The sequence below is a fragment of the Schistocerca gregaria genome, chromosome 4 (assembly GCF_023897955.1).
Source record: "Schistocerca gregaria isolate iqSchGreg1 chromosome 4, iqSchGreg1.2, whole genome shotgun sequence".
In the NCBI taxonomy this organism is placed as follows: domain Eukaryota; kingdom Metazoa; phylum Arthropoda; class Insecta; order Orthoptera; family Acrididae; genus Schistocerca; species Schistocerca gregaria.
In genome coordinates this window covers 575,303,026-575,328,046 of record NC_064923.1, presented here as the reverse complement: position 1 = coordinate 575,328,046, position 25,021 = coordinate 575,303,026, and the positions used below count along the sequence as shown (strand labels likewise).

Below are 25,021 nucleotides of genomic sequence, written 5' to 3'. Positions count from 1 at the left end.
AGACTGATTTGTTGCAGGCTAAGAGAAATTATAAATTTTGTCAACTACCATGCCCAGATAGTCATTATTATGGGGCGTATTTTGCATCAGTAAGTTCTTTTTTTTACTTCAGCAGAAAGTAGTAGCAGTTTAAGGAATTTACTTATTGTAGCTAGAAGGAATGCCTTTTTGTATTGAGAAGGACGACACGATGAATCAAGAATAAAAAAGACGGAAGATGTAGGTTTATGATAAATTCCAAAAACAAGTCTAAGATGATTCATAGTAATAGAATGATCTAAAAAATTTATGCTTTTATTAATATTTTGGTGCATATTACTAAAGGCACTTGCAAATTGGTGGATATCTTGTTGCGAGCAAGAGAATGTTCTATGAAACCCAATCAAGTTATATTGACCTCATTGGAGCAATGAAAAGAATGTCATCGACATATCGTTTGTAGTATGCTATACACGGTGGTCCATTGATAGCGACCGGACCAAATATCTCACGAAATAAGCATCAAACGAAAGAACTACAAAGAACGGAACTCGTCTAGCTTGAAGGGGAAAACCAGATGGCGCTACGGTTGGCCCGCAAGATGGCGCTGCCGTAGGTCAAACGGATATCAACTGCATTTTTTTAAAATAGCAACCTCCATTTTTTATTACATGTTCTACATCTACATCTACATGACTACTCTGCAATTCACATTTAAGTGCTTGGCAGAGGGTTCATCGAACCACAATCATACTATCTCTCTACTATTCCACTCCCGAACAGCGAGCGGGAAAAACGAACACCTAAACCTTTCTGTTCGAGCTCTGATTTCTCTTATTTTATTTTGATGATCATTCCTACCTATGTAGGTTGGGCTCAACAAAATATTTTCGCATTCGGAAGAGAAAGTTGGTGACTGAAATTTCGTAAGAAGGTCTCGCCGCGACGAAAAACGTCTATTCTGTAATGACTTCCATCCCAACTCGTGTATCATATCTGCCACACTCTCTCCCCTATAACGCGATAATACAAAACGAGCTGCCCTTCTTTGCACCCTCTCGATGTTCTCCGTCAATCCCACCTGGTAAGGATCCCACACCACGCAGCAATATTCTAACAGAGGACGAACGAGTGTAGTGTAAGCTGTCTCTTTAGTGGACTTGTTGCATCTTCTAAGTGTCCTGCCAATGAAACGCAACCTTTGGCTCGCCTTCCGGACAATATTATCTATGTGGTCCTTCCAACTGAAGTTGTTCGTAATTTTAACACCCAGGTACTTAGTTGAATTGACAGCCTTGAGAATTGTACTATTTATCGAGTAATCGAATTCCAACGGATTTCTTTTGGAACTCATGTGGATCATCTCACACTTTTCGTTATTTAGCGTCAACTGCCACCTGACACACCATACAGCAATCTTTTCTAAATCGCTTTGCAGCTGATACTGGTCTTCGGATGACCTTACTAGACGGTAAATTACAGCATCATCTGCGAACAGTCTAAGAGAACTGCTCAGATTGTCACCCAGGTCATTTATATAGATCAGGAACAGTAGAGGTCCCAGGACGCTTCCCTGGGGAACACCTGATATCACTTACGTTTTACTCGATGATTTGCCGTCTATTACTACGAACTGCGACCTTCCTGACAGGAAATCACGAATCTAGTCGCACATCTGAGACGATACCCCATAGCTCCGCAGCTTGATTAGAAGTCGCTTGTGAGGAACGGTGTCAAAAGCTTTCCGGAAATCTAGAAATACGGAATCAACTTGAGATCCCCTGTCGATAGCGGCCATTACTTCGTGCGAATAAAGAGCTAGGACCTGAAGACTTGCCCGTATCAAGCGATTTGAGTTGCTTCGCAACCCCTAAGGTATCTACTTCTAAGAAACTCATGCTAGCAGATGTTCGTGTTTCAAATTCTGGAATATTCCATTCGTCTTCCCTGGTGAAGGAATTTCGGAAAACTGCGTTCAATAACTCCGCTTTAGCGGCACAGTCGTCGATAACAGTACCATCGGCACTGCGCAGCGAAGGTATTGACTGCGTCTTGCCGCTTGTGTACTCTACATACGACCAGAATTTCTTCGGATTTTCTACATATTCGTGTAGTACGTAAAGAAATAAGAATGTTTTGGTTGGACTACTTTTTTCGCTTTGTCATAGTTGGCGCTATAATAGTCACAAACGTATAAGTTCGTGGTATTAGGTAAAATTCCGCCAGTGCGGACGGTATTTGCTCCGTGATACATTACCCGTGTTAAAATGGACCGTTTACAAATTGCGGAAAAGGTCGATATCGCGTTGATGTATAGCTATTGTGATCAAAGTGACCAACGGGCGTAAGCTGTGTATGCTGCTCGGTATCCTGGACGACATCATCCAAGTGTCCTGACCGTTCGCCGGATAGTTACGTTATTAACGGAAACAGGAAGTGTACAGCCACATGTCAAACGTCAACCACGAGCTGCAACAAATGATGATGTCCAAGTAGGTGTTTTGGCTGCTGTCGCGGCTAATCCGCACATCGGTAGCACACAAATTACGCGAGAATCGGGAATCTCAAAAACATCGGTGGTGAGAATGCTGCATCAACATCGATTGCACCCGTACCATATTTCTATGCACCAGGAATTGCACGGCGACGACTTTGAACGTCGTGTATAGTTCTGCCACTGGGCACAAGAGAAATTACGGGACCATGACAGATTTTTTGCAAGCGTTCTATTTAGCAACGAGGCGTCATTCACCAACAGCGGTTACGTAAACCGGCAAAATATGCACTATTAGGCAACGGAAAATCCACGATGGCTACGACAAGTGGAAAATCAGCGACCTTGGCAGGTTAATGTATGGTGAGGCATTATGGGAAGAAGGATAATTGGCCCCCATTTTATCGATGCCAATCTAAATGGTGCAATGTATGCTGATTTCCTACGTAATGTTCTACCAATGTTACTACAAGATGTTTCACTGCATGACAAAATGGCGATGTACTTCCGACATGATGAATGTCCGGCACATAGCTCGCGTGCGGTTGAAGCGATATTGAGTATCATATTTCATGACAGGTGGATTGGTCGTCGAAGCACCATATCATGGCCCGCTCGTTCACCGGATCTGACGTCTCCGGATTTCTTTCTGTGGCGAAAGTTGAAGGATATTTGCTATCGTGATCCACCGACAACGCCTGATAACATGCGTCAGCGCATTGTCAATGCATGTGCAACATTACAGAAGGCGAACTACTCGCTGTTGAGAGGAATGTCGTTACACGTATTGCCAAATGCATTGTGGTTGACGGACATCATTTTGAGCATTTATTGCATTAATGTGGTAATCACGCTGTAGCAGCATGCGTTCTCAGAAATGATAAGTTCACAAAGGTACATGTATCACATTCGAACAACCGAAATAAAATGTTCAAACTAAAAAAGTGGTCCAACTAAAACATTCATATTTCTTTACGTACTACACGAATATGTAATAAAAGTGGGGTTCCTATTTTAAAAAATACGCAGTTTATATCCGTTTGACCTATGGCTGCGCCATCTACCGGGCCAACCATAGCGCCATCTGGTTTCCCCCTTCAAGCTAGACGAGTTTCGTTCTTTGTAGTTTTTTCGTTTGACGCTTATTTCGTGAGATATTCGGCCCGGTCCCGATCAATGGACCACCCTGTACGGACATTAAGTTCAGGCTGGTATTTAAAAAATTTCTTTTTCACTTGCTCGTATATAGTAACGTGCAAGCGTGCTAGATTGCGAGACAGGGAGGTTGGTTCAAGTGGGATCGAATCCACGCGGCGGATTAACAACAGGAGACTAGTACACAGTCGATCCTCAGAGTGGTTTTTAGGCAGTATCCCACACATGTTTAAACAGATGTTTGGCTGGTCTCGAAATACCGCCTCAGAGAATATGGTAGATAGCAGTTACTATACGATAGTATACAGGAAAACACTACCACGATTCCCTCCCTGAGATCACCTTGCCGGTTATGACATCAGGATGGGTGCCTGGCTACAAAGTTACATAATGTAATAAAATTTTCCAAATCGTGAGAAAGCGAACTACGTCCCAGAGGCACAATAAATGCTAGGCAAGAAGAACATTTGAAGAATTTATTTCCCAAATGATTGACAAAGATAGCCGCTCGTGTAGATGCCAAAGGAGACCCATAGTTAATCTACCCTTTCGAAGGCAGATTTTTTTTTTTTTGTTGAATTGTAATAATTGCTTTGGGGATAGGGGATGGAGTATCTTCAGTGTTAGCAGCTAATTTTTAATTGATGTCATTTCGTTTATAACCGTTAGTGTACATATTTGTGACATAGAGCGATGCGAACCTCATACGTGTAGAATTAGGTCTAATCGCTTCCGTAAGTTGTGTTCAGACATAATGACCTTTCTAGACTCTGAGAAGCTCATCTGCAGAAACCATCAGGGATTTAGGAAACAGCGGTCATGCGAGACACAGCTGGCCCTCTTTGTGCATGATATACAACAGGCTCTAGATACCGGCTCCCAGGTTGATGCCATATTTCTCGACTTTCGAAAGTCGTTCGACTCAGTTCCGCACTGTCGCTTGCTACAAAAAGTTGGCGCTTACGGTCTATCCAATGACATATGCGGTTGGTTAGAAAGTTTTCTAACAGACAGGGAGCAGTATGTCGTCCTGAACGGGGTAACTTCAACAGAAACAAGAGTAACTTCAGGTCTGCCTCAGGGCAGCGTAACAGGTCACCTGCTTTTTACGATTTACATAAACGATCTGGTTGATGATATTGACAGCGGCCTTAGACTGTTTGCCGATGATGCTGTAGTCTACAGGAAAGTAGCATCACACAAAAGTTGTGAACAAATCAATGAGGATTTGCAGAAAATAAATGCGTGGTGTAATGACCGGTAAGTCTCAATATTGGTAAGTGTAACCTTCTGCGTATAACAAGGTGAAAATCCCCATTAATGTATGAGTACAAAATAAACGATCAGTCTTTGGAAGCGGTAACATCAGTCAAGTATCTGGGTGTAACTATTCGAAATGATCTCAAATGGAATTATCTGATTACACAAGTAACGGGTAAGGCGAACTCTAGATTGCGGTTTATTGGTGGAATCCTGAAGCGATGCAGTCCCTCAACAAAGGAAATAGCTTACAATATGTTAGTTCGTCCAGTCTTGGAGTACTGTTCGTCTGTATGGGACCCTTACCAGTTGGGTCTGATTCAAGAGATTGAGAAGATCCAAAGAAGAGAGGCAAGATTCGTGACTGGTACATCTAGCTATCGCGATAACGTTACAAATCTCATAGAAAGTTTTAAGTGGGACACACTTGCAGATAGGCGACGTGCTAAACAGAAGGGGCTGCTCACTAAATTCCGAAATCCAATCTTCACCGAGGATGTAGAGCATATATTATTACCACCAACTTTCACGTAATGATCATCATTCAAAGATAAGGGAAATAAGAGCTCGTACTGAGGCGTTCAGACAGTCGCTTTTCCCTATCGCGATCGTGGAACAGAGGGGGGGAAATACGACTTTGGCGCGAATTGTGCCCTCCGCCACACACAGCTTGGTGGTTAGCGTAGTATATGTATAGATGGAGATGTAGAAGTTAGTAAATATTTTTCACAGAGAAATTGTTTTGGAAGATATAGTGATCTCTAAGTAGCCAAGACCGCTTGTGAAGTAAAATAAAGAACCATTTAGTAACTGGTGCGGTAACTGACTCAAAATGGGTCGTTAGAAAGACCCGTACGCGTTCTCCTCCAAACACATGCTGTTCTGCTCAGAGTTATAGCAGCAGGTGGAAGCCTTCCGTTCCCAGAGCAGCGATTCGCGCGAGACGGGGCCAGCTGGTGAGCTCCACTTACTGGTAGAAGTAGTCCTGCGCCTTGACCATGCGCCTCCAGTTGGGCGTGCTGATATACCGCCAGGGCGAGGGACGCACGTCCAGCTTGAGCATGCAATCGAACACGGTGTGCGCCGCCTCGATCATCCGCTGCGGTTCCGAGTCTGAGGGGAGGTTCCCCTCCAGGCAGCCGAGGCGCGTGTCCAGGGCCACCAGGGAGATGGCTGCAAGGAAACAGTCACAGCAAGTGGAGGCAGGATCAAACGCAAATATTCAGTTCTGAACAGTATGCATCAAACAGCAATGGTAAATGACCTCACGTCCCAAGCAAATGGCCTCACGTCCCAGGCTCGAGCTTCGCTAAAGGGTTGAGAAAGATTTCCAAAGGTCTGATACGAACCTGAGAGAGGAAGATGACTGGAAAAATTATCAACTCCAAAACTGGGAGTATACTCGAACTGAAGTACACTCTGTCCTACACTGATCTGAATTCACAACAAAATGACAAGACTAAAAGTGAATCAATTATACACTGCTGGCCATTAAAATTGCTACACCAAGAAGAAATGCAGATGATAAACGGGTATTCATTGGACAAATGTATTATACAAGAATTGACATGTGATTACATTTTCACGCAGTTTGGGTGCATAGATCCTGAGAAATCAGTACCCAGAACAACCACCTCTGGCGGTAATAACGGCCTTGATACGCCTGGTCATTAAGCCAAACAGAGCTTGGATGGCGTGTACAGGTACAGCTACCTATGCACCTTCAACACGATACCACAGTTCATCAAGAGTAGTGAGTGGTGTATGGTGACGAGCCAGTTGCTCGGCCAACATTGAGCAGACATTTTTAATTGGTGAGAGATCTGGAGAATTTGCTGGCCAGGGCAGCAGTCGAACATTTTTTGTATCCAGAAAGGCCCGTACAGGACCTGCAATATGTGGTCGTGCATTATGCTGCTGAAATGTAGGGTTTCGCAGGGATCAAATGAAGGGTAGAGCCAAGGGTCGTAACACATCTGAAATGTAACGTACACTGTTAAAAGTGCCGTCAATGCGAACAAGAGGTGACCGAGACGTGTAACTAATGACACAATGGCACCCCATACCATCACGCCGAGTGATACGCCAGTATGGCGATGACGAATACACGCCTCCAATGTGCGTTCACCGCGATGTCGCCAAACACGGATGCGACCATCATGATGTTGTAAACAGAACCTGGATTCATCCGAAAAAATGACGTTTTGCCATTCGTGCAGCCAGGTTCGTCGTTGACTACACCAACGCAGGCGCTCCTGGCCGTGACGCAGCGTCAAGGGTAACCGCAGCCATGGTCTCCGAGATGATAGTCCATGCTGCTGCAAACGTCCTCGAACTATTCGTGCAGATGGTTGTTGTCTTGCAAACGTCCCCATCTGTTGACTCAGGGATTGAGACGTGGCTCCACGATCCGTTACAGTCATGCGGAGAAGATGCCTGTCATCTCGACTGCTAGTGATACGAGGCCGTTGGTATCCAGCACGGCGTTCCGTATTATCGTCCTGAACCCACCGATTCCATATTCTGCTAACAGTCATTGGATCCCGACCAACGCGAGCAGCAGTGTCGCGATACGATAAAGCGCAATCGCGATAGGCTACAATCCGACCTTTATCAAAGTCAGAAACGTGATGGTACTCATTTTTTATTTCGAAATTCATGGCACAAAAATACAAAAATTAGCTGCGAAGCATATGTGTTTATTCATTTGCATTGTGTTCAGGTCACCAGATCAAATCAAAATACATTTGTGTAACGACAAAACTGTGTGTCAATAAAATTCTTGTGGGCTGTTGACCGCATTGTCAAGATATAAAATTGTCCGACGTTTCGGCCACTATTGGAAGAGGCCTACATCAGGATTGTGCTGAGCTGATTGCCATCGGACATGTTTATACTCGTATATTGACAGTGTGGTCAATAACCTACGAAAATTTTATTGGCAGGGCCTACGGCCGGGGAAGCCTACGCTTCCATTCGACAAAACCGTCTGTTTCCCATGGTCTTTACACAGCACTCGGGAGCAACGACAGTACGCAGTGGAACTTCCCCTTGCTCGAATGCAGGATTGAATCCGTCGTGGCAGTCATTAACACAGCCCTGGCACAAATAGTCCCCCTCTTCAATGGCTATTTTGCGTAAGTCGCGCGGACTATGTGGTCGTTGTTGACGTTGAAAAACAGCTCGTTTCAATCGATCTCACACATCCTCGATTGGGTTAATGTGAAGGGAACACACAGGCTACACCGTTTCGGTGATCCTACCATGCCGAAGGAATGTGTGTCACGAGAACAGAATGATGAGCAAGTGAGTTATCATCCATCCAGATGAAACTGTCACCAGAGTGTTGACAACATGGTTCCATGGTTGGTTCCAGAACCTCGTCCATGTGCTGCAGAGCAGTGACATTGCCGTCAACGTGCAGTTCCTTCTCTAAATCCTCACTCAAACGAATAATGGCTGACATCGGAATAAGTGTCCAAGGAATAGAAAAGCAACTGAAATCACTCAACAGAGGAAAGTACACTGGACCTGACGGGATACCGATTCGATTCTGCACAGAGTACGCGAAAGAACTTGCCCCCCTTCTAACAGCCGTGTACCGCAAGGCTCTAGAGGAACGGAAGGTTCCAAATGATTGGAAAAGAGCACAGGTATTCTCAGTCTTCAAGAAGGGTCGTCGAGCAGATGAGCAAAACTATAGACCTATATCTCTGACATCGATCTGTTGTAGAATTTTAGAACATGATTTTTGCTCGTGTATCATGTCATTTCTGAAAACCCAGAATCTGCTCTGTAGGAATCAACATGGATTTCGGAAACAGCGATCGTGTGAGACACAACTCGCTTTATTTGTTCATGAGACCCAGAAAATATTAGATACAGGCTCTCAGGTAGGTGCCATTTTCCTTGACTTCCGGAAGGCCTTCGATACAGTTCCACACTGTCGCCGCATAAACGAAGTAAGAGCCTACGGAATATCAGACCAGCTGTGTGGCTGGATTGAAGAGTTTTTAGCAAAGACAACACAGCATGTTGTTCTCAATGGAGAGACGTCTACAGACGTTAAAGTAACCTCTGGCGTGCCACAGGGGAGTGTTATGGGACCATTGCTTTTCACAATATATATAAATGACCTAGTAGATAGTGTCGGAAGTTCCATGCGGCTTTTCGCGGATGATGCTGAAGTATACATAGAAGCTGCAGCATTAGAAAATTGTAGCGAAATGCACGAGGATCTGCAGCGGATAGGCACTTGGTGCAGGAAGTGGCAACTGACGCTTAACATAGACAAATGTAATGTATTGCGAATACGTAGAAAGAAGGATCCTTTATTGTATGATTATATGTTAGCGGAACAAACACTGGTAGCATTTACTTCTGTAAAATATCTGTGTGCGGAACGATTTGAAATGGAATAATCATATAAAATTAATTGTTGGTAAGGCGGGTGCCAGGTTGAGATTGATTGGGAGAGTCTTTACAAAATTTAGTCCATCAACAAAGGAGATGGCTTAGAGAACACTCGTTCGACCTATACTTGAGTATTGCTCATCAGTGTGGGATCCGTACCAGATCGGGTTGACGGAGGAGATAGAGAAGATCCAAAGAAGAGCGACGCGTTTCGTCACAGGGTTATTTGGTAGCTGTGATAGCGTTACGGAGATGTTTAGCAAACTCAAGTGGCAGACTCTGCAAGACAGGCTCTCTCTATCGCGGTGTAGCTTGCTGTCCAGGTTTCGAGAGAGTGCGTTTATGGATGAGGTATCGAATATATTGCTTCCACCTACTTATAACTCCCGAGGAGATCACGAATGTCAAATTAGAGAGATTCGAGCGCGCACGGAGGCTTTCCGGCAGTCGTTCTTCCCGCGAACCATACGCGACTGGAACAGGAAAGGGAGGTAATGACAGTGACACGTGAAGTGCCCTCCGCTACACACCGTTGGGTGGCTTGCGGAGTATGTAGATGTAGAACCGCGAGAGGTGTACCATGGTCCTACGAAATGCCACCTAGGGACATTACTCCATAATCAGCTTTTAGCATATCTGGAATACAATATTCGAGGCGTTCGATATTACCAGACTGTTTTCAACACGTTGCCTCAGATTATCAGGGTACAAACCGATTCAAGTTCAGTCCATAAATAGACATCGATTCCGGGGCACCCTTCTGCGGGATATCTTGTCCATCTGGAACGCAGTCCATTGCGTTGTGGTGAACGACGTACGAGGTGGTCCTCGCCGTGCTTTGACTGGCATCATGTAATCGTCTCCTAACAGTCTTATGCGAAGGTGACGTTCTGTAGCCTCTTTCAACGCCAAATTAAGATGGAGAAGCGTTCAGCCCACCGTTCATTCGATCGAAAAGTCGTAGATATCGATCATTCTGTGCACCTGTCGAACTGTGGTGTAAGTCCTCAACACTACCTGTCGACTGGAACCGATCCCATGTCCGCACCACATTCCCTGGTTGACAAGCCTTCTGCTCGTAACGTTATGAAGCGGACCCCATCACTGGTCGCTACTGTTGCTTTACTTTCAGTTCAAATGCTGGAGTCCATTCGAGCGTGGCGTTCTACCCATAGGTAGGGCTCTTGGTAATTACATGTTTAAAAACAATGTCAGGGCCGACCTTCCAATTGGTACACGAGCAGTCACAATAGCAACACATTTGCAAGACGTATTAAGGTGATGCAACACTTTTGTTGATGTATGTATTGTATCACTGTTACACTTACTCAGAATAAAATCCTGGCTCTGTGTCCGACAGAAAAAAGCAGCAGCAGACTCCAAGTCCCTAGGAGACACTGCAGTCAGAAAAGTCTCACCCCCTCCTCCCAGAACTCTGTCAGATTGAAAAAACTGACGTAGAGAGCACCCTTTCCTCTGGTTCTGATTCCAGACCACCGCTCTGCCCACGCCCAACCCCCCAATACTTTGCCATCTACATGGAGGGAGAAAGATTCTTTCGATTGGCAGTCGATGATGTCTGTGGTGTATTCTTCTCATATTTTCTTCTGCCACAGCTTGCCTCCCAGCTTAAAGCATTGCTTCAGTTATTGTAGCTTGGTGCGTGATTTTCACTGCCTAGTTTGTGTTCCCGGCCAACGTAAGCAATAGTCAGCTCTTTTCATAGCTCCAAAAACACACGAAAAATCTATTTTCTTCTTTTGGTTTTGACCAGTGTACCAGTCACGTTTGGTTGTCACAAAGAGCAGGAGTAGGGTTTGTTAAAACAGATTCTTTTTCTCTCCCTTATATTCAGCAGTTAGTCTCTAGCTCCCGTAACACACGGCACATTTGTCAATTAAGGTAAAGATTTATTTCTCTGTATTGTGTATGATAATTACTCTTCAGCTTCGAGAACGCAGCATAAACTGAGGTGACAAAAATCATGGAATGCCTCCCAATATCGTATCAGATCTCCTTTTCCTCGGTGCAGTCCAGCATCTCGGTGTATCATCGACTGCATTGACTGAATAAGTCGTTGGAAGTCCCCTGCAGGAATATTGACCCATGCTGCGTCTACAGCCATCCATAATTGCGAAAGTGTTGCCAGTACAGGATTTTGTGCATGAACTGACTTCTGGCCTATGTCGTATAAAAGTTCGATGGGATTCGTGTCGGGCGATGTGGATGGCCAAATCATTCACTTAAAGTGTCCAGAATGTTCTTAAAAACCAATCGTGGACAGCTACGGCCCGATGACTTGACATCGTTGTTTAGAAACATGAAGTTCATGAATTCCTCCAAATTATCTCGAAGTAGCCGAACATAACCATTCCGAGTCAATCATCGGTTCAGCTGGACCAGAGAACCCAGTCCATTCCATGTAAATACGGCCCACACTATTGTGGAACCACCACCAGTTTGTACAGTGCGTTGTTGAGTACTTCTGTCCATGGCTTCGTGGAGTCTACGCCACACTCTAACCCTGTCATTAGCTCTTGCCAACTTAAATCGGACTCATCTGACTAGGCACGGTTTCCTAGTCTCTGGGGTCCAACCAATATGGTCACGAACCCAGGAGAGGCGCCGCAGGCGATGTGTTCTTAGCAGAGGCACTCGCGTCGGTCGTCTGCTTACAGAGCCCATTAACGACTAATTTTGCCGCACTGTCCTAACGGCTATATTCTTTATATTAATTTCTGCGGTTTTTTCACGCAGACTTGCTTTTCTGTTTGCACTGACAACTGTACGCAAACCCCGCTGCTCTTGGTCGTTAAGTAAAGGCCGTCGGGCACTGCGTGGTCCATGGTGAGAGGTGACGTCTGAAATTTGGTATTCTCGTCAAACTCTTGAATTGTGGATCTCGGAATACTGAATTGCTTAACGATTTCCGATTTGTCATATCCCATGCATCTAGCTCGAAGTGCCATACCGCGTTCAAAGTATGTTTTTCCCGTCGTGTGGCCACCATTACGTTGGAAACCTTTTCAAATGAATCACCTGAGTACAAGTGAGAGCTCCGCCAATGCCCTGCCTTCTGTATATGTGCATGTTCTGTGACGTTTCTCACCGCAGTGTGTAACACCAACAATCGATAGATTTATGTATATTTCCTATAAGTTCTCTGCTGAGATTGTGCACCAGAGTATCTGCATAGTCAAGATCTTTGGTTGCGTAAATGTGTAATAATTATGTTAGTTATTTTGCCGTTTTAAGAAATTATATTGTAACTGTACCTCTGGTTTTATATATAATACTCTGTGAATGTAGTAATTTGCAAAATCACAGTATATAGTATTGCTCCATAAGTAGGGAAGCTAAATATAAAATCTGTAGGAAAACCCCGCCGCTACGGAGTGGTTTGGTGGGATTGTAAAAGGTGGACTTGGCGCGCAAGGCGCTTGGTTCCTTTGTAGCGAGTGGCATATCCTAGGTCTGACAGTAATACTGAATGGTCAGCGGCAGCCTTGGTTATCTATTGTGGTTAATTTGGATATATAAATTGAGGCAAGAAGAGCTTGCGATAATGTAAATTAACCTCGGATGGGATGTAAAGTGGTCTATCTTCGACCATAATATCATTAAATATAGGGCGGCAAAAATAGTTATATCAGGGCGCGGTTAACATCAAGAACCATGGGGTTGCTTTACAGCCAATTTTTTAGCCACTGTAATTCGCCACAAGCGCCACCACCTTCAGCAGTACTGTTACCTAAATATATACATCCAATGGACCAGGAAGTATGTTTGAATAGTAAGTTTTTTTGGAACTCATAATTTACGTGTGCGCACCCGTGATTATCCCCAGTCACATTTCTAGATAGGGTCCTTTCCAAGTGAATTAAGTACGAGTGTCCTGTTTTTTTTTTTTTTTTATTAAACTGACAATTTTGGCAGTGAAACATTTTGCAGTCTTATTAACTTTGTGAAGTATGAAGTTTGGTTAGTTTTCTGTACATTAGTAAATAATTTATCCATATTATTTTTCATCTTAAGGTTTCCTAAAGTGCGTTAATAAAGAAATATTTTTCATTAAATAAGAATCTGCCATTAAAATAATCAATCACAAAAGCATTAAGTTCTTATAACTGCCTGTAAGTAAAAGTTATAAAAAGACAATAGTATTATTTATCTTTGAACAGGTTTGTAATCTTTTAATTGTTTATTTCTTTGTGTACATTGTTTTACATTAGTTTTCAACTATTGCAGTCATTTACAAAGCCATTTTGACTTTGAGTCCAATGAGAGACTAGTTGCTAGGTCACCTTGTTAATTTTTAAACTATCTTTGCATTATTCATTAAACTTCAAGTTGTTATTCAAGGTATTTGCCATTTTTTTAATTTTATGTGTTACCGTTTACAACCGATTACGGTTCTTCAAACCGCACCAGTTTAAGGGACCCCATAAGCTACTTAACTTGTGTGATGAATGATAGTAAAGACTCCTTCTGAGCAAGTGTAGCAATCAGTACAATCATTTATTCTGCACCAAAACTTTTCTTATAAATAAGAACCGCCCGCATCTCGTGGTCGTGCGGTAGCGTTCTCGCTTCCCATACCCGGGTTTCCGGGTTCGATTGCCGGCGGGGTCAGGGATTTTCTCTGCCTCGTGATGGCTGGGTGTTGTGTGATGTCCTTAGCTTAGTTAGGTTTAAGTAGTTCTAAGTTCTAGGGGACTGATGACCATAGATGTTAAGTCCCATAGTGCTCAGAGCCATTTGAACCATTTTTGAAATAAGAACCGCACTGCCCATTTGTATAGAGTAACTTCATGTGCAGATTTTTGAAGCCCATAATAATCAGTACTGTATCAAAATCATAATCTTCTTTGTAATAGTAGTTCATGCTATTGCCAGTCAGATTTTGTTAGTAAGCCCTTCTGTATTTGTTCATTATACTGCGTAGTAGTTTTTGCCAGTAGCAAGTGTTATGGTGAGAGAGTGTGTATTGCTGCATTTATTGGCCATTCTATTTTCTGTTCAATGGTTAGCTGTTGTGTTGTTTGGTAGGGCAAGTTACTCTGTAACATTAAGAGTAACTGTGTTGGAAAAGATTAGTTAGGGTATAAAGTGAGGTTAGTTTTCTTAGGCGAAGTTTATTTCCACTTTGCCATAAAGCTTGACACCGCATTGCCTAATTGGGCTGGCGACCGTATGTATATATAATTACAGTTTACTTTAGTATTAGTAGAACGTCAGTTCAAATCCCGTTTGCTTTGCAATTCTTACTGTTTCAGTAACTTGGCGATTACGATATTATAGTTAGATTACTTGTCATAGGTACTGTCACGGTCAGGCTAAACCTTCACAGGAGGTTAACAATACCAACGATTGCCAATTTGATAAGGGCTGGTACAGTTACAAGTGTGCATGTGTTGACTGTTTCAGAGCTCCTTTTCAAAATAGAACTATTAATACCTTCGCTTAGTACAGCCCTTTTGGTTGACGTTGCACGCGACTCTCCAAGATCCCACGTTGCTGTCATTGTTTTAAATTCTTGGCATCCTCATTCACTAATTCTAATTTAAAAATTCACTACCTGATGAATAAGCACTAACATTTATAAGAATAAGGATTCGAACTCAAAATTACAATATTTTCTATTAAAATGTGTCACAACTTTCAGGTCCCTACTAGTTTCTAGACTCAGTGTGACAGTGTGCTGACACATGTACCAGCCTGGAGATAGGAGGCGGTGCTCCAGGAACGTTACTATAGTCTAGGGACAACACTTCTGTCCTCCGGTCAATAGGTAATCGGCCATGACGTACATTGGATGGACCTGAGGACCTCAGAAAGTTTACGTACCAACAGTACACGAGCGTGATTACGTCCGTCAAGGTTGACACCCCAATAGGACGTGGAGGTATCCGATACTTTGCACAATAGACGACACTGAGGATCTCAAAATGTTTACGTAACAACACGACATGGCGGTAGTAGGTTATTTTGCACAATGGAGGAGCCTGAAGACCTGAGAAGGTTAACTTCCCGGCAAGACATTGTGATAGTAGGCTACTAAACACGAAGTACTCGTCGCCATGTATTGTATTCAGGCTTTCGGAGTATACAGAGAGTATGAAAAAAGTTTCCCATATTCTTACAGAAGATAGAGGTTGTCAAAACTAGGAAAAAGTCTCATAAACATACGTCACGAAACAAATACTTGTTGAATATATGACTGATTCTACCTTATGAAAGACATCTGCAGCCCACCCCACAGGAAATTCTCCATGGGGTTACTACTCATTCTCCAGCCCTCCTCTCAAATAATCTCGGAATCAGAAGCGTTAGATTTTGCTCTGATTTCCCTAACAACTGATGAAAACTGTAAAACATGGCAACTATTACAAATGCAATTTTGAAAATTGGATAGTTAGCTAATTGAAGGTGATAAGTATTTGTGATTGTAATTGAATTAAGTTTATTTTATCAAATAAGCTTGAATTCATTTGCGAATAGTGGCCTGACAATAAAAGAATGAAAGTAAAAACAGTTTAATGTGAAAAATTTGTCAGCAAGGTTTATATATGCGTGCAGAAAATCTAGCAGCACATCATGTCTAAGTCCATCGAATTTCCACACCAAGGGGCGCTCACTTTCAGAGTCAGAGTCAGAAAGCGTATAAATTCATAAAAATCTGAAATTAAAGTTCTTTAAATGATTTAATAGACATCGAAAAGTGGCAATAAAACTTTCCAATACTGTTTATTTAGTTTCTCAAGCGAGAAGTTGATTTAAACAGACTTTAGTTCACTACAGCACACTGTGTTACACTGCAAAACATTTAAACTCGCTCCAGTGAAACTTAAAGTTCTTGTTGTTTGTGAACAGTTATCATCCGCGAATTAAGATAGAGATCAACACACAACATAAGAGATACAAAAGAACCTGCGGCACAGACGTGTTCCGCGTATAAAACGACGCTGACATCAGACTGCCATGTTCGTTGCAAGGAAAATTATTTTTATGACCTCGATTCAAATTCTGAAAATAAAACATTAAAACTATGAACGCATAAAGATAGCCCTCTTTCATGTAATCATTGGCTCCTGCAAATTACAATATAAGTCTATTGTTGTTGTTGTTGTCTTCAGTCCTGAGACTGGTTTGATGCAGCTCTCCATTGGTGCTCTTTATATGGGCAAAATACGTATTGAAACCTCTTTCCAACATGGGTTTACACAAATAAAAATGTGTAAATGTTATCGTAAAAATTAAGTGGTCAGTTAACTTCGAATCGTCTTGAATCGATATTTCGCCTAGCGCCCTCAAAATTTTCTTGGGAAAACGCTGGGAAAGCTAACTTTACAATACATGCACCATCCTCGGAAGCTAAAAGCCTTTATTAACAAATGATTTAAATGAACTCGATATTACTATTAAAAACGTTGAATATTGTAAAATCTTTAAGACTGCAAATGGGTGATGGATGTCTGATTTAGGTTATGACACGTTCAATATGTCCGTCATTACTGGCGATGATGTGGCGCAGACGAATAGAGAACTTCTGCATGACCCGTTGAAGTGTCGGAACATCGATGCTGTCGATGACCACCTGAATGGCTGCTTTCAGCTCAGCAATGGTTTAGGGATTACTGCTGCACACTTTGTCTTCCATGTAGCCCCACAAAAAGGAGTCGCATGTGTTCAGAACTGGAGAACATGGCGGCCAGTCGAGGCCCATGCCAGTGGCCTCTGGGTACCCCAGAGCCAGAATGCGATCCCCAAAGTGCTCCTCCATGACATCAAACACCTGCTTCGATGGGGTGGAGCTCCGTCTGGCGTGAAGCACATCTTGTCTAATCACAGTCACTTTGGACAATGGGGATGAAATCATCTTCCAAAATCTTCACGTATCGTTCGGTAGTCACCGTGCCATCAAGGAATATCGCACCGATTATTCTGTCACTGGACACTGCGCACCACACAGTCAACCTTTGAGGGTGAAGAGATTTCTCGATCGCGAAATGCGGATTCTCAGTCCCCGAGATGCGCCAGTTTTGCTTCTTGATGTCTCCATACTAATGCTTATTCCCATCATGCTCCGAGGCAAACCGTGCAGTTTGAACGTCCTAACCCAAACCGTTCAGAAGTTATGACCGTCTTATTTCATACAGCACGATAATTGTCACCCTGTACACTGCAGTTGCTAACTGGTTTGAGTTCGTTGCACCTCCAAGTTCTTATTTAATTAATTCGTTAAGGAAATTAAAGTAAATGACACTTATTAATACATCTGTAACGTGCGCGGCTTTTGGCGTATAAGAATATTCCGAGCAGCAGTGGACTTGCCTCACCACGTGCTCAGTTTGAAAGCTTTAGAATTACAATGAGGTGAGAAAAGTCGCGGGAATCCTTGCGGATCTTCTTCTGGCCGGCGCAATGGAGCACCTCAAAGTCCCTGGAAGTCCCCTGTGGGAATATTGAGCCACGCTGCCTCTACCACTTCCGTAATTTCGAAAGTGTTCCCGATACAGGATTTTTGCGCACGAACTGGCCTCTCGATTATGTCCCATAAATGTTCGATCGTCGGCGAAATCTTTTACCTTAGTTGTTCAGAATATTCTTCAAACGGATTGCGAACATCTGTGGCTCGCTGACAAGGCCCATTGTCATCCATAAAATTCCATCGTTGCTTGGGAATATGAAGTCCATACTTATTTCCAGTCAATGATCGGTTCAGCTGGACTATAGGGCCCAGTCCATTCAGTGTAAACACAGCTCATACCATTATGGAGCCACCATCAGCTTGCACAGCGCATTGTTGACAACTTGGGTCCATGTCTTCATGGGGTCTGCGCCACACTCGAACCCTACTCGCGCCGGATTAGCCGAGCGGTCTAAGGCGCTGCAGTCATGGACTGTGCGGCTGGTCCCTGGTTCGAGTCCTCCCTCGGGCATAGGTGTGCGTGTTCGTCCTTAGGATAATTTAGGTTAAGTAGTGTGTAAGTTTAGGGACTGATTACCTTAGCAGTTGAGTCCCATAAGATTTTTCACAGATTTGAACATTTGAACCATACCGTCAGGTCTTACCAACTGAAATCGCGACTGATCTGACCAGGTCACAGTTTTCCAATCGTCTAGGGTCCAGCCGATATGGTCACGAGCCCAGGAGAGGTGCTGCAGGCTGTGTCCTGCTGTTAGCACAGACACTCGCGTCCGTCGTCGGCTACCATAGCCCATTAACACCAAATTTCGCAGCGCTGTCATAACGTACGCGTTAGCCTTACATCTAACGTTATGTATGCTGTTATTTCACACAGTGTTGCTTATCTTTCAGTACTGACAATTCTACGCAAACCACGCTGCTTCGGTCGTTAAGTGAATGCCGTCGGCCACTGCTTTGTTAAATATTTCCGAGATATAATGTCTCATGACCCCCAATCCTCCCCCCCCCCCCAAAAAAAAAGAACCATCGACCTTGCCGTTGGTGGGGAGGCTTGCGTGCCTCAGCGATACAGATATCCGTACCGTTGGTGCAACCACAACGGAGGAGTATCTGTTGAAAGGCCAGACAAACATGTGATTCCTGAAGAGGAGCAGCAGCCTTTTCAGTAGTTGCAGGGGCAACAGTCTGGATGATTGACTGATCTACAAACACCATAGTGAACGCATTATTGTGGCCAAGATAGACGTCTACTACAATAGTACAAGTTTATATGCCAACTAGCTCTGCAGATGACGAAGAAATTGAAGAAATGTATGATGAAATAAAAGAAATTATTCAGATAGTGAAGGGATACGAAAATTTAATAGTCATGGGTGACTGGAATGCGGTAGTAGGAAAAGGGATAGAAGGAAACGTAGTAGGTGAATATGGATTGGAGCTAAGAAATGAAAGAGGAAGCCGCCTGATAGAATTTTGCACAGAGCAGTTTCAGGGAGAGTGTAAGGGTGCAATTGACAGAAATGGGGGAAAGAACTACAGTGGAAGAAGAATGGGTAGATTTGAGGGCTGAAGTAGTGAAGGCAGCAGAGGGCCTACTAGGTAAAAAGACGAGGGCTAGTAGAAATCCTTGGGTAACAGAAGAAATATTGAATTTCATTGATGAAAGGAAAAAAATATAAAAAGGCAGTAAATGAAGCAGGAATACAAACGTCTCAAAAATGAGATCGACAGGAAGTGCAAAATGGCTAAGCAGGGATGGCTAGAGTACAAACTGAAGGATGTAGAGGATTATCTCACTAGGGGTAAGATAGATACTGCCTACAGGAAAATTAAAGAGACCTTTGGAGGAAAGAGAACCACTTGTATGAATATCAAGAGCTCAGATGGGAACCCAGCTCTAAGCAAAGAAGGGAAGGCAGAAAGGTGGAAGGAGTATATAGAAGGTTTATACAAGGGTGATGCACTTGAGGACAATATTATGGAAATGGGAGAGGATGTAGATGAAGATGAAATTGGAGATACGATACTGCGAGAAGAGTTTGACACAGCATTGAAAGACCTGAGTCGAAACAAGACCCCGGGAGTAGACAACATTCTATTACAACTACTGGCGGCCTTGCGAGAGCCAGTCCTGACAAAACTCTACCATCTGGTGAGCAATATGTATGAGACTGGCGAAATACCCTCAGACTTCAAGAAGAACATAATAATTCCAATCCCAAAGAAAGCAGGTGTTGACATATGTGAAAATTACCGAACAATCAGTTTAATAAGTCACGGATGAAAATAATACTAACGCGAATTCTCTACAGACGAATGGAAAAACTGGTAGAAGCCGACCTCGGGGAAGATCAGTTTGGATTCCGCAGAAATATTGGAACACGTGAGGCAATACCGACCCTACGACTTATCTTAGAAGCTAGATAAAGGAAAGGCAAACCTACGTTTCTAGCATTTGTAGACTTAGAGAAAGCTTTTGATAATGTTGACTGCAATACTCTCTTTCAAATTCTGAAAGTGGCGGGGGTAAAATACAGGGAGCGAAAGGCTATTTACAATTTGTACCGAAACCAGGTCGCAGCTGTAAGAGTCGAGGCGCAAGAAAGAGAAGCAGTGGTTGGGAAGGGAGTGAGAAAGGGTTGTAGCCTGTCCCCGATGTTATTGAATCTGTATATTGAGCAAGCAGTAAAGGAAAAAAAAAGAAAAATTCGGTGTAGGTCTTAAAAACCATGGAGAATAAATAAAAACTTTGAGGATCGCCGATGGCATTGTAATTCTGTCACAGACAGCAAACGGCTTGGAAGAGCAGTTGAACGGAGTGGACAGTGTCTTGAAAGGAGGTCGTAAGATGAACATCAACAAACGCAAAACGAGGATGATGGAATGTAGTCGAATGAAGTCGGGTGATGCTGAGGGAATTAGATTAGAAAATGAGACACTTAAAGTAGTAAAGGAGTTTTGCTACTTGGGGAGCAAAATAACTGATGATGGTCGAAGTAGAGAGGATATAATGTGTAGACTGTCAATAGCAAGGAAAGCATTTCTGAAGAAGAGAAATTTGTTAACATCGAGTATAGATTTAGTGTCAGGAAGTCGTTTCTGAAAGTGTTTGTATGGAGCGTAGCCATGTATGGAAGTGAAACATGGACGATGACTAGTTTGGACAAGAAGAGAATAGAAGCTTTCAAAATGTGGTGCTACAGAAGAATGCTGAAGATGAGATGGGTAGATCACATAACTAATGAGGAGGTATTGGATAGGATTGGGGAGAAGAGAAGTTTGTGGCACAACTTGACTAGAAGAAGGGATCGGTTGGTAGGACATATTCTGAGGCACCAAGGGATCACTAATTTAGTATTGGAGGGCAGTGTGGAGGGCGACCAAGAGACGAATACACTAAACAGATTCAGAAGGATGTAGGTTGCAGTAGGTACTGGGAGATGAAGAAGCTTGCACAGGATAGAATAGCATGGAGAGCTGCATCAAACCAGTCTCAGGACTGAAGACCACAACAACAACAACAACAATGTCTCATGGGTCTGGCTCCAAATACCAAACCGCGTTCCTAGTATTCATTCCCGCCGTGCGGCCGTAATCGCGTCGGAAACCCTTTCACATGAATCACGTGAGCTGCGCTATGCACTGCCCACTTATACCTTGTGTACCCAATACCACCGCCGTCTGCATACGTGAATATCGCTATCCCGTGACTTTTGTTACTTCAGTGTAATGTAGCGTTACCGGATCGTACGATGCTAAATATGCAAGACTTTTATGGAGGCATATTTGACTTCTGTGAGCAGACACAGCTCTGGTTCCGTGCGTGCGGATGTGACGTATCTAGACGGCAGGAAAATCTGTCGGATGTTCAGTGTCTGTCGCGCCTTCCTGTTTAACGGGTCGCTAGGAACCGTGATTGCGCTCTAACCCATGAGCTCAACTGTAGTCATCCGTCTGACAGGCGTACACGTTGAAAGTGTACGCATCGTCAGAACTGGTTATGTAGTAATAAGATTAAGGCTATGTTACAATAAGATCGAGACTATTCCACTGGACCAACTCGATTAGTATAGCACTCATTAATTTTTTTTTATATTTAGCACTATCACAACAGGCCTAGAAAACGGTGAGGTAGCCCATCTTGTATAAATCACAGTTGTTGTCTTTCAGCAACGGTAGCGTTCTCCTGTAGTGAGTGTATTTTGTTGCGCAGAAAGTGGTGATAAATATCTCTTGTTAATTTGACCAGTAAATTTTTTGGCCCTGTTAGTCCATCATCCACTGTTCCTATCCATACATGATACTAAAGAAAACCTAAAGCTTTGCTTGCACGTTCGCTCGAAGATTTTCTGCCTACACATCCTTTTGGAGTAATTTATCATCCTACTCTGTGTGAATCCCGCGGCCATTTCTAATTGAAATTCATTCTGTGAACCGCTGATACTGAGAGCTCCGCATAAAATTTGCAGAACCGCAACCTAGGTTGACAGTTTTGTGGCCTGGACGCTCCCACACGTTGTAGTCGACCTGGATAAAGTAATTGCTCGAGCAGAATTAACCACCCAAGAGCGTGGTTTGTGCCTTCATCAGCTCCAAATCTTCGCATACTTGTTTCATCAGGATTATCATCTTCTCGCTGCGGCACTCGCTACTCCCCATCTTTTGGGCAAACTGTGCTAAGTTCACCACGGTCCGTCGTCTTTTCAGCGCATGATTCTTTGTTCGTGCATCGTTGAAACATCCTGCCGAACCTTTTTTCTCACGTGGGATGCAGCGAGGAGGACGTTGTTGGCGAACGTGACACAGACCTGTCGTGGCCGAGCGGATCTAGGCGCTTCAGTCTGGGACCACGCTACCGCAACGGTCGCAGGTTCGAATCCTGCCTCGGGCATGGATGTGTGTGATGTCTTTAGGTTAGTTAGGTTTAAGTAGTTATAAGTTCTAGGGGACTGCTGACCTCAGATGTTAAGTCCCATGGTGCTTAGAGCCATTTGAACCATTTTGAACAAACCTGTCGATTAACGCCTTTGGCTAAACTGTTGCAGACTACCATGACTGTTGTTTCCTGCGTCGAGCAATAAAATACCATGCAATGTTTACGTTGTCCACGCTCAACAGGCACAGTAATACGATTCAGATACGCGCACAAGCTCAAAGCGAGACGTGCGGGGTGTTACTACGTCTGATAACAACGTCACAATTGTGGGACTAATTAAAGTGAGTGGCACAGCCAATAAAGAATGAGCGATAAAAGTCAGCAGGAAGACAGCCTACGACACTGGGTACTGACCGTTCTCGGCACAATTAAATTCGTCCGTATCGCAGAAAGTATTCGTTTTCGATGTTTCTAGTCTTTTTCCTTCAATTTTGGAAGGAATCAACTCATGTTAGAATACAGGACATTTTGTTCAAATATCTTGTATATGTTGATGAAGTTGTATGTCATATCCCAGATTGCAAACTTCCGACTGTTGTTCTGTAGCGTTTTTGAACAGATAAAAAGTAGCCCGCTATATTTATCTGGATGGTAGAACTTACTAACTCCATGAGTAACAGTGTTTTCCGCCTAAGGCCACTATTTTACCAATTTTTTTAAGTACCTGTGCCTTTCCCATGAAATCAGCAATGCTACGCGGATATTGTGCTACGTGATTGCAAGAGATTGTGACAAGTGTTTTTTATAGTGATCGTACTGAGGAGATCATTGACAGTGAAAATAAGTATGTCTAAAATAATGTAAATTTGAGTTTTTACTTCTGATTTTATGAGTGGTTTCGAGATGAATGTAACGGGGCGGTGTGTAATGTCCATATAAATTTATTAAATTTTAGGCCCGTTTTTGTTTCTTATTTAGGATTATAATTTGTTTTACAGATTATGAGCCCATGACGGTTTCGAGATGCGAGAGTGCGTCGGGGATAAATGCGAAATAGGTTTCAAGTATATCTCATGAGATGCTGGGAGGAAAAAACTGTACATCCCAGTCCCTCCAAAGTGAAACCACCTCCTTAAAACAATTGACTGTTTACTTTTTGCCAACATCTTCTTCTATTTTTATGATACTAAAGGTTAATTTTGTGAAACATTTTAGCGTTATATCCCAAAGTAAAACCACCTCCTTAAAACCATTGATTGCTTACATTCTACAATTTCTTTTTGTATTCGTTGCTTACAGTAGTAGCAAAGATCAATTTTGTGAGAAATTTTAAAATTAAATTTTTTGTGTTATTGGGACTCAGAGAGTTAATGGCCCTGCATACGGTATACAGGTGAAAACTATGCAGCGGTCTCGAAGGTGCAAGAAGATTACCGCAGCAGCGAAGAGAGCGGAAGAGTGTAGGGCAGTAAGCGCCCAATGAAAATCGTGCAAGGTCACAGGTAATAATTCGGCAGCCGCCCCACTGAGCTGTCACTGAACGACACTCGCAACTCAGGCAGGGTAAAAATACATTACTCGCAGAAACCATACTAGCCTCGGATCTAGGAATGGATTGAATGCAGCGTAGTATTGGACGTCCGAAAACAATTTGGTTTCGGAAACAAGCTGTGTAGGCCTACCACATGAATTGAGGATGATGATGTTGGCACTACAGATTGCAGATAAGTAATCATTTGCATCAAACTGTTTCGTTATGTGGCTGTTTGGTGAACTTTTGTTTAAAAAGGGGAATCAGGTTCCTGTAGACGTTAGGTTCGAAACAAAGCTGAAATATCAATTTGAAAATTGTCAACAGACAAGTGTACGCTTAAGGTAATCGTTCGCCAAATCTGACGGTAACGTAATAATAATTTTGCACGCTAATCTGGAGAGATTTGCTCCTCGGAGACTGCAATTTGTTCCGAAACGAGTACAGAGTGAAGCGAGCGAGTCATTCAGCTTACACTAATGACGCCACCGGAAACTGGGGACAAGTTTTTGCGAGATGACTTGCTGTATTTTGTGCTGTGTCACGCCGCATAGCCTTGCCCACGTTTCGCCTGAAAGCAGGTCCGTGATTACAGCTGGTGAGTGGAAAACGTAGCCACAAGAAAATCCGTGAACCGACGCTCGTCACAAGAGCATAACAGCATTAAAATAATCAAATATTAACTACCATGTGGTGCTTCCATGTTTCTAGCTGAAATACTCGCTGTTGTGGAGGCAGTAAAATACACGATACATCTCAAAATCCCCCAAAGAAGTAATCATCGACTCACAACGCATTCTGAAATAAATTAGCTACAGAAATTGGAATAAAACTAGTAAGTACATCTTGTGCAAAGACGATTACAGTCATCAAGCAAAGACG

The 25,021-nt window shown here is 43.2% G+C and overlaps 1 protein-coding gene across 1 annotated transcript in view; it reads right to left on the bottom strand.

Annotated features, from left to right (window-relative positions):
• Nucleotides 1-25,021, bottom strand: part of LOC126266726 (probable cytochrome P450 301a1, mitochondrial) — a 286,151-nt gene that overhangs the window by 68,512 nt on the left and 192,618 nt on the right. Inside the window, exon 7 of the mRNA XM_049971202.1 lies at nucleotides 5,860-6,061. Within this exon, the coding sequence (XP_049827159.1) occupies nucleotides 5,860-6,061 (202 nt within the window). The remainder of the gene's footprint in view (nucleotides 1-5,859; nucleotides 6,062-25,021) is intronic.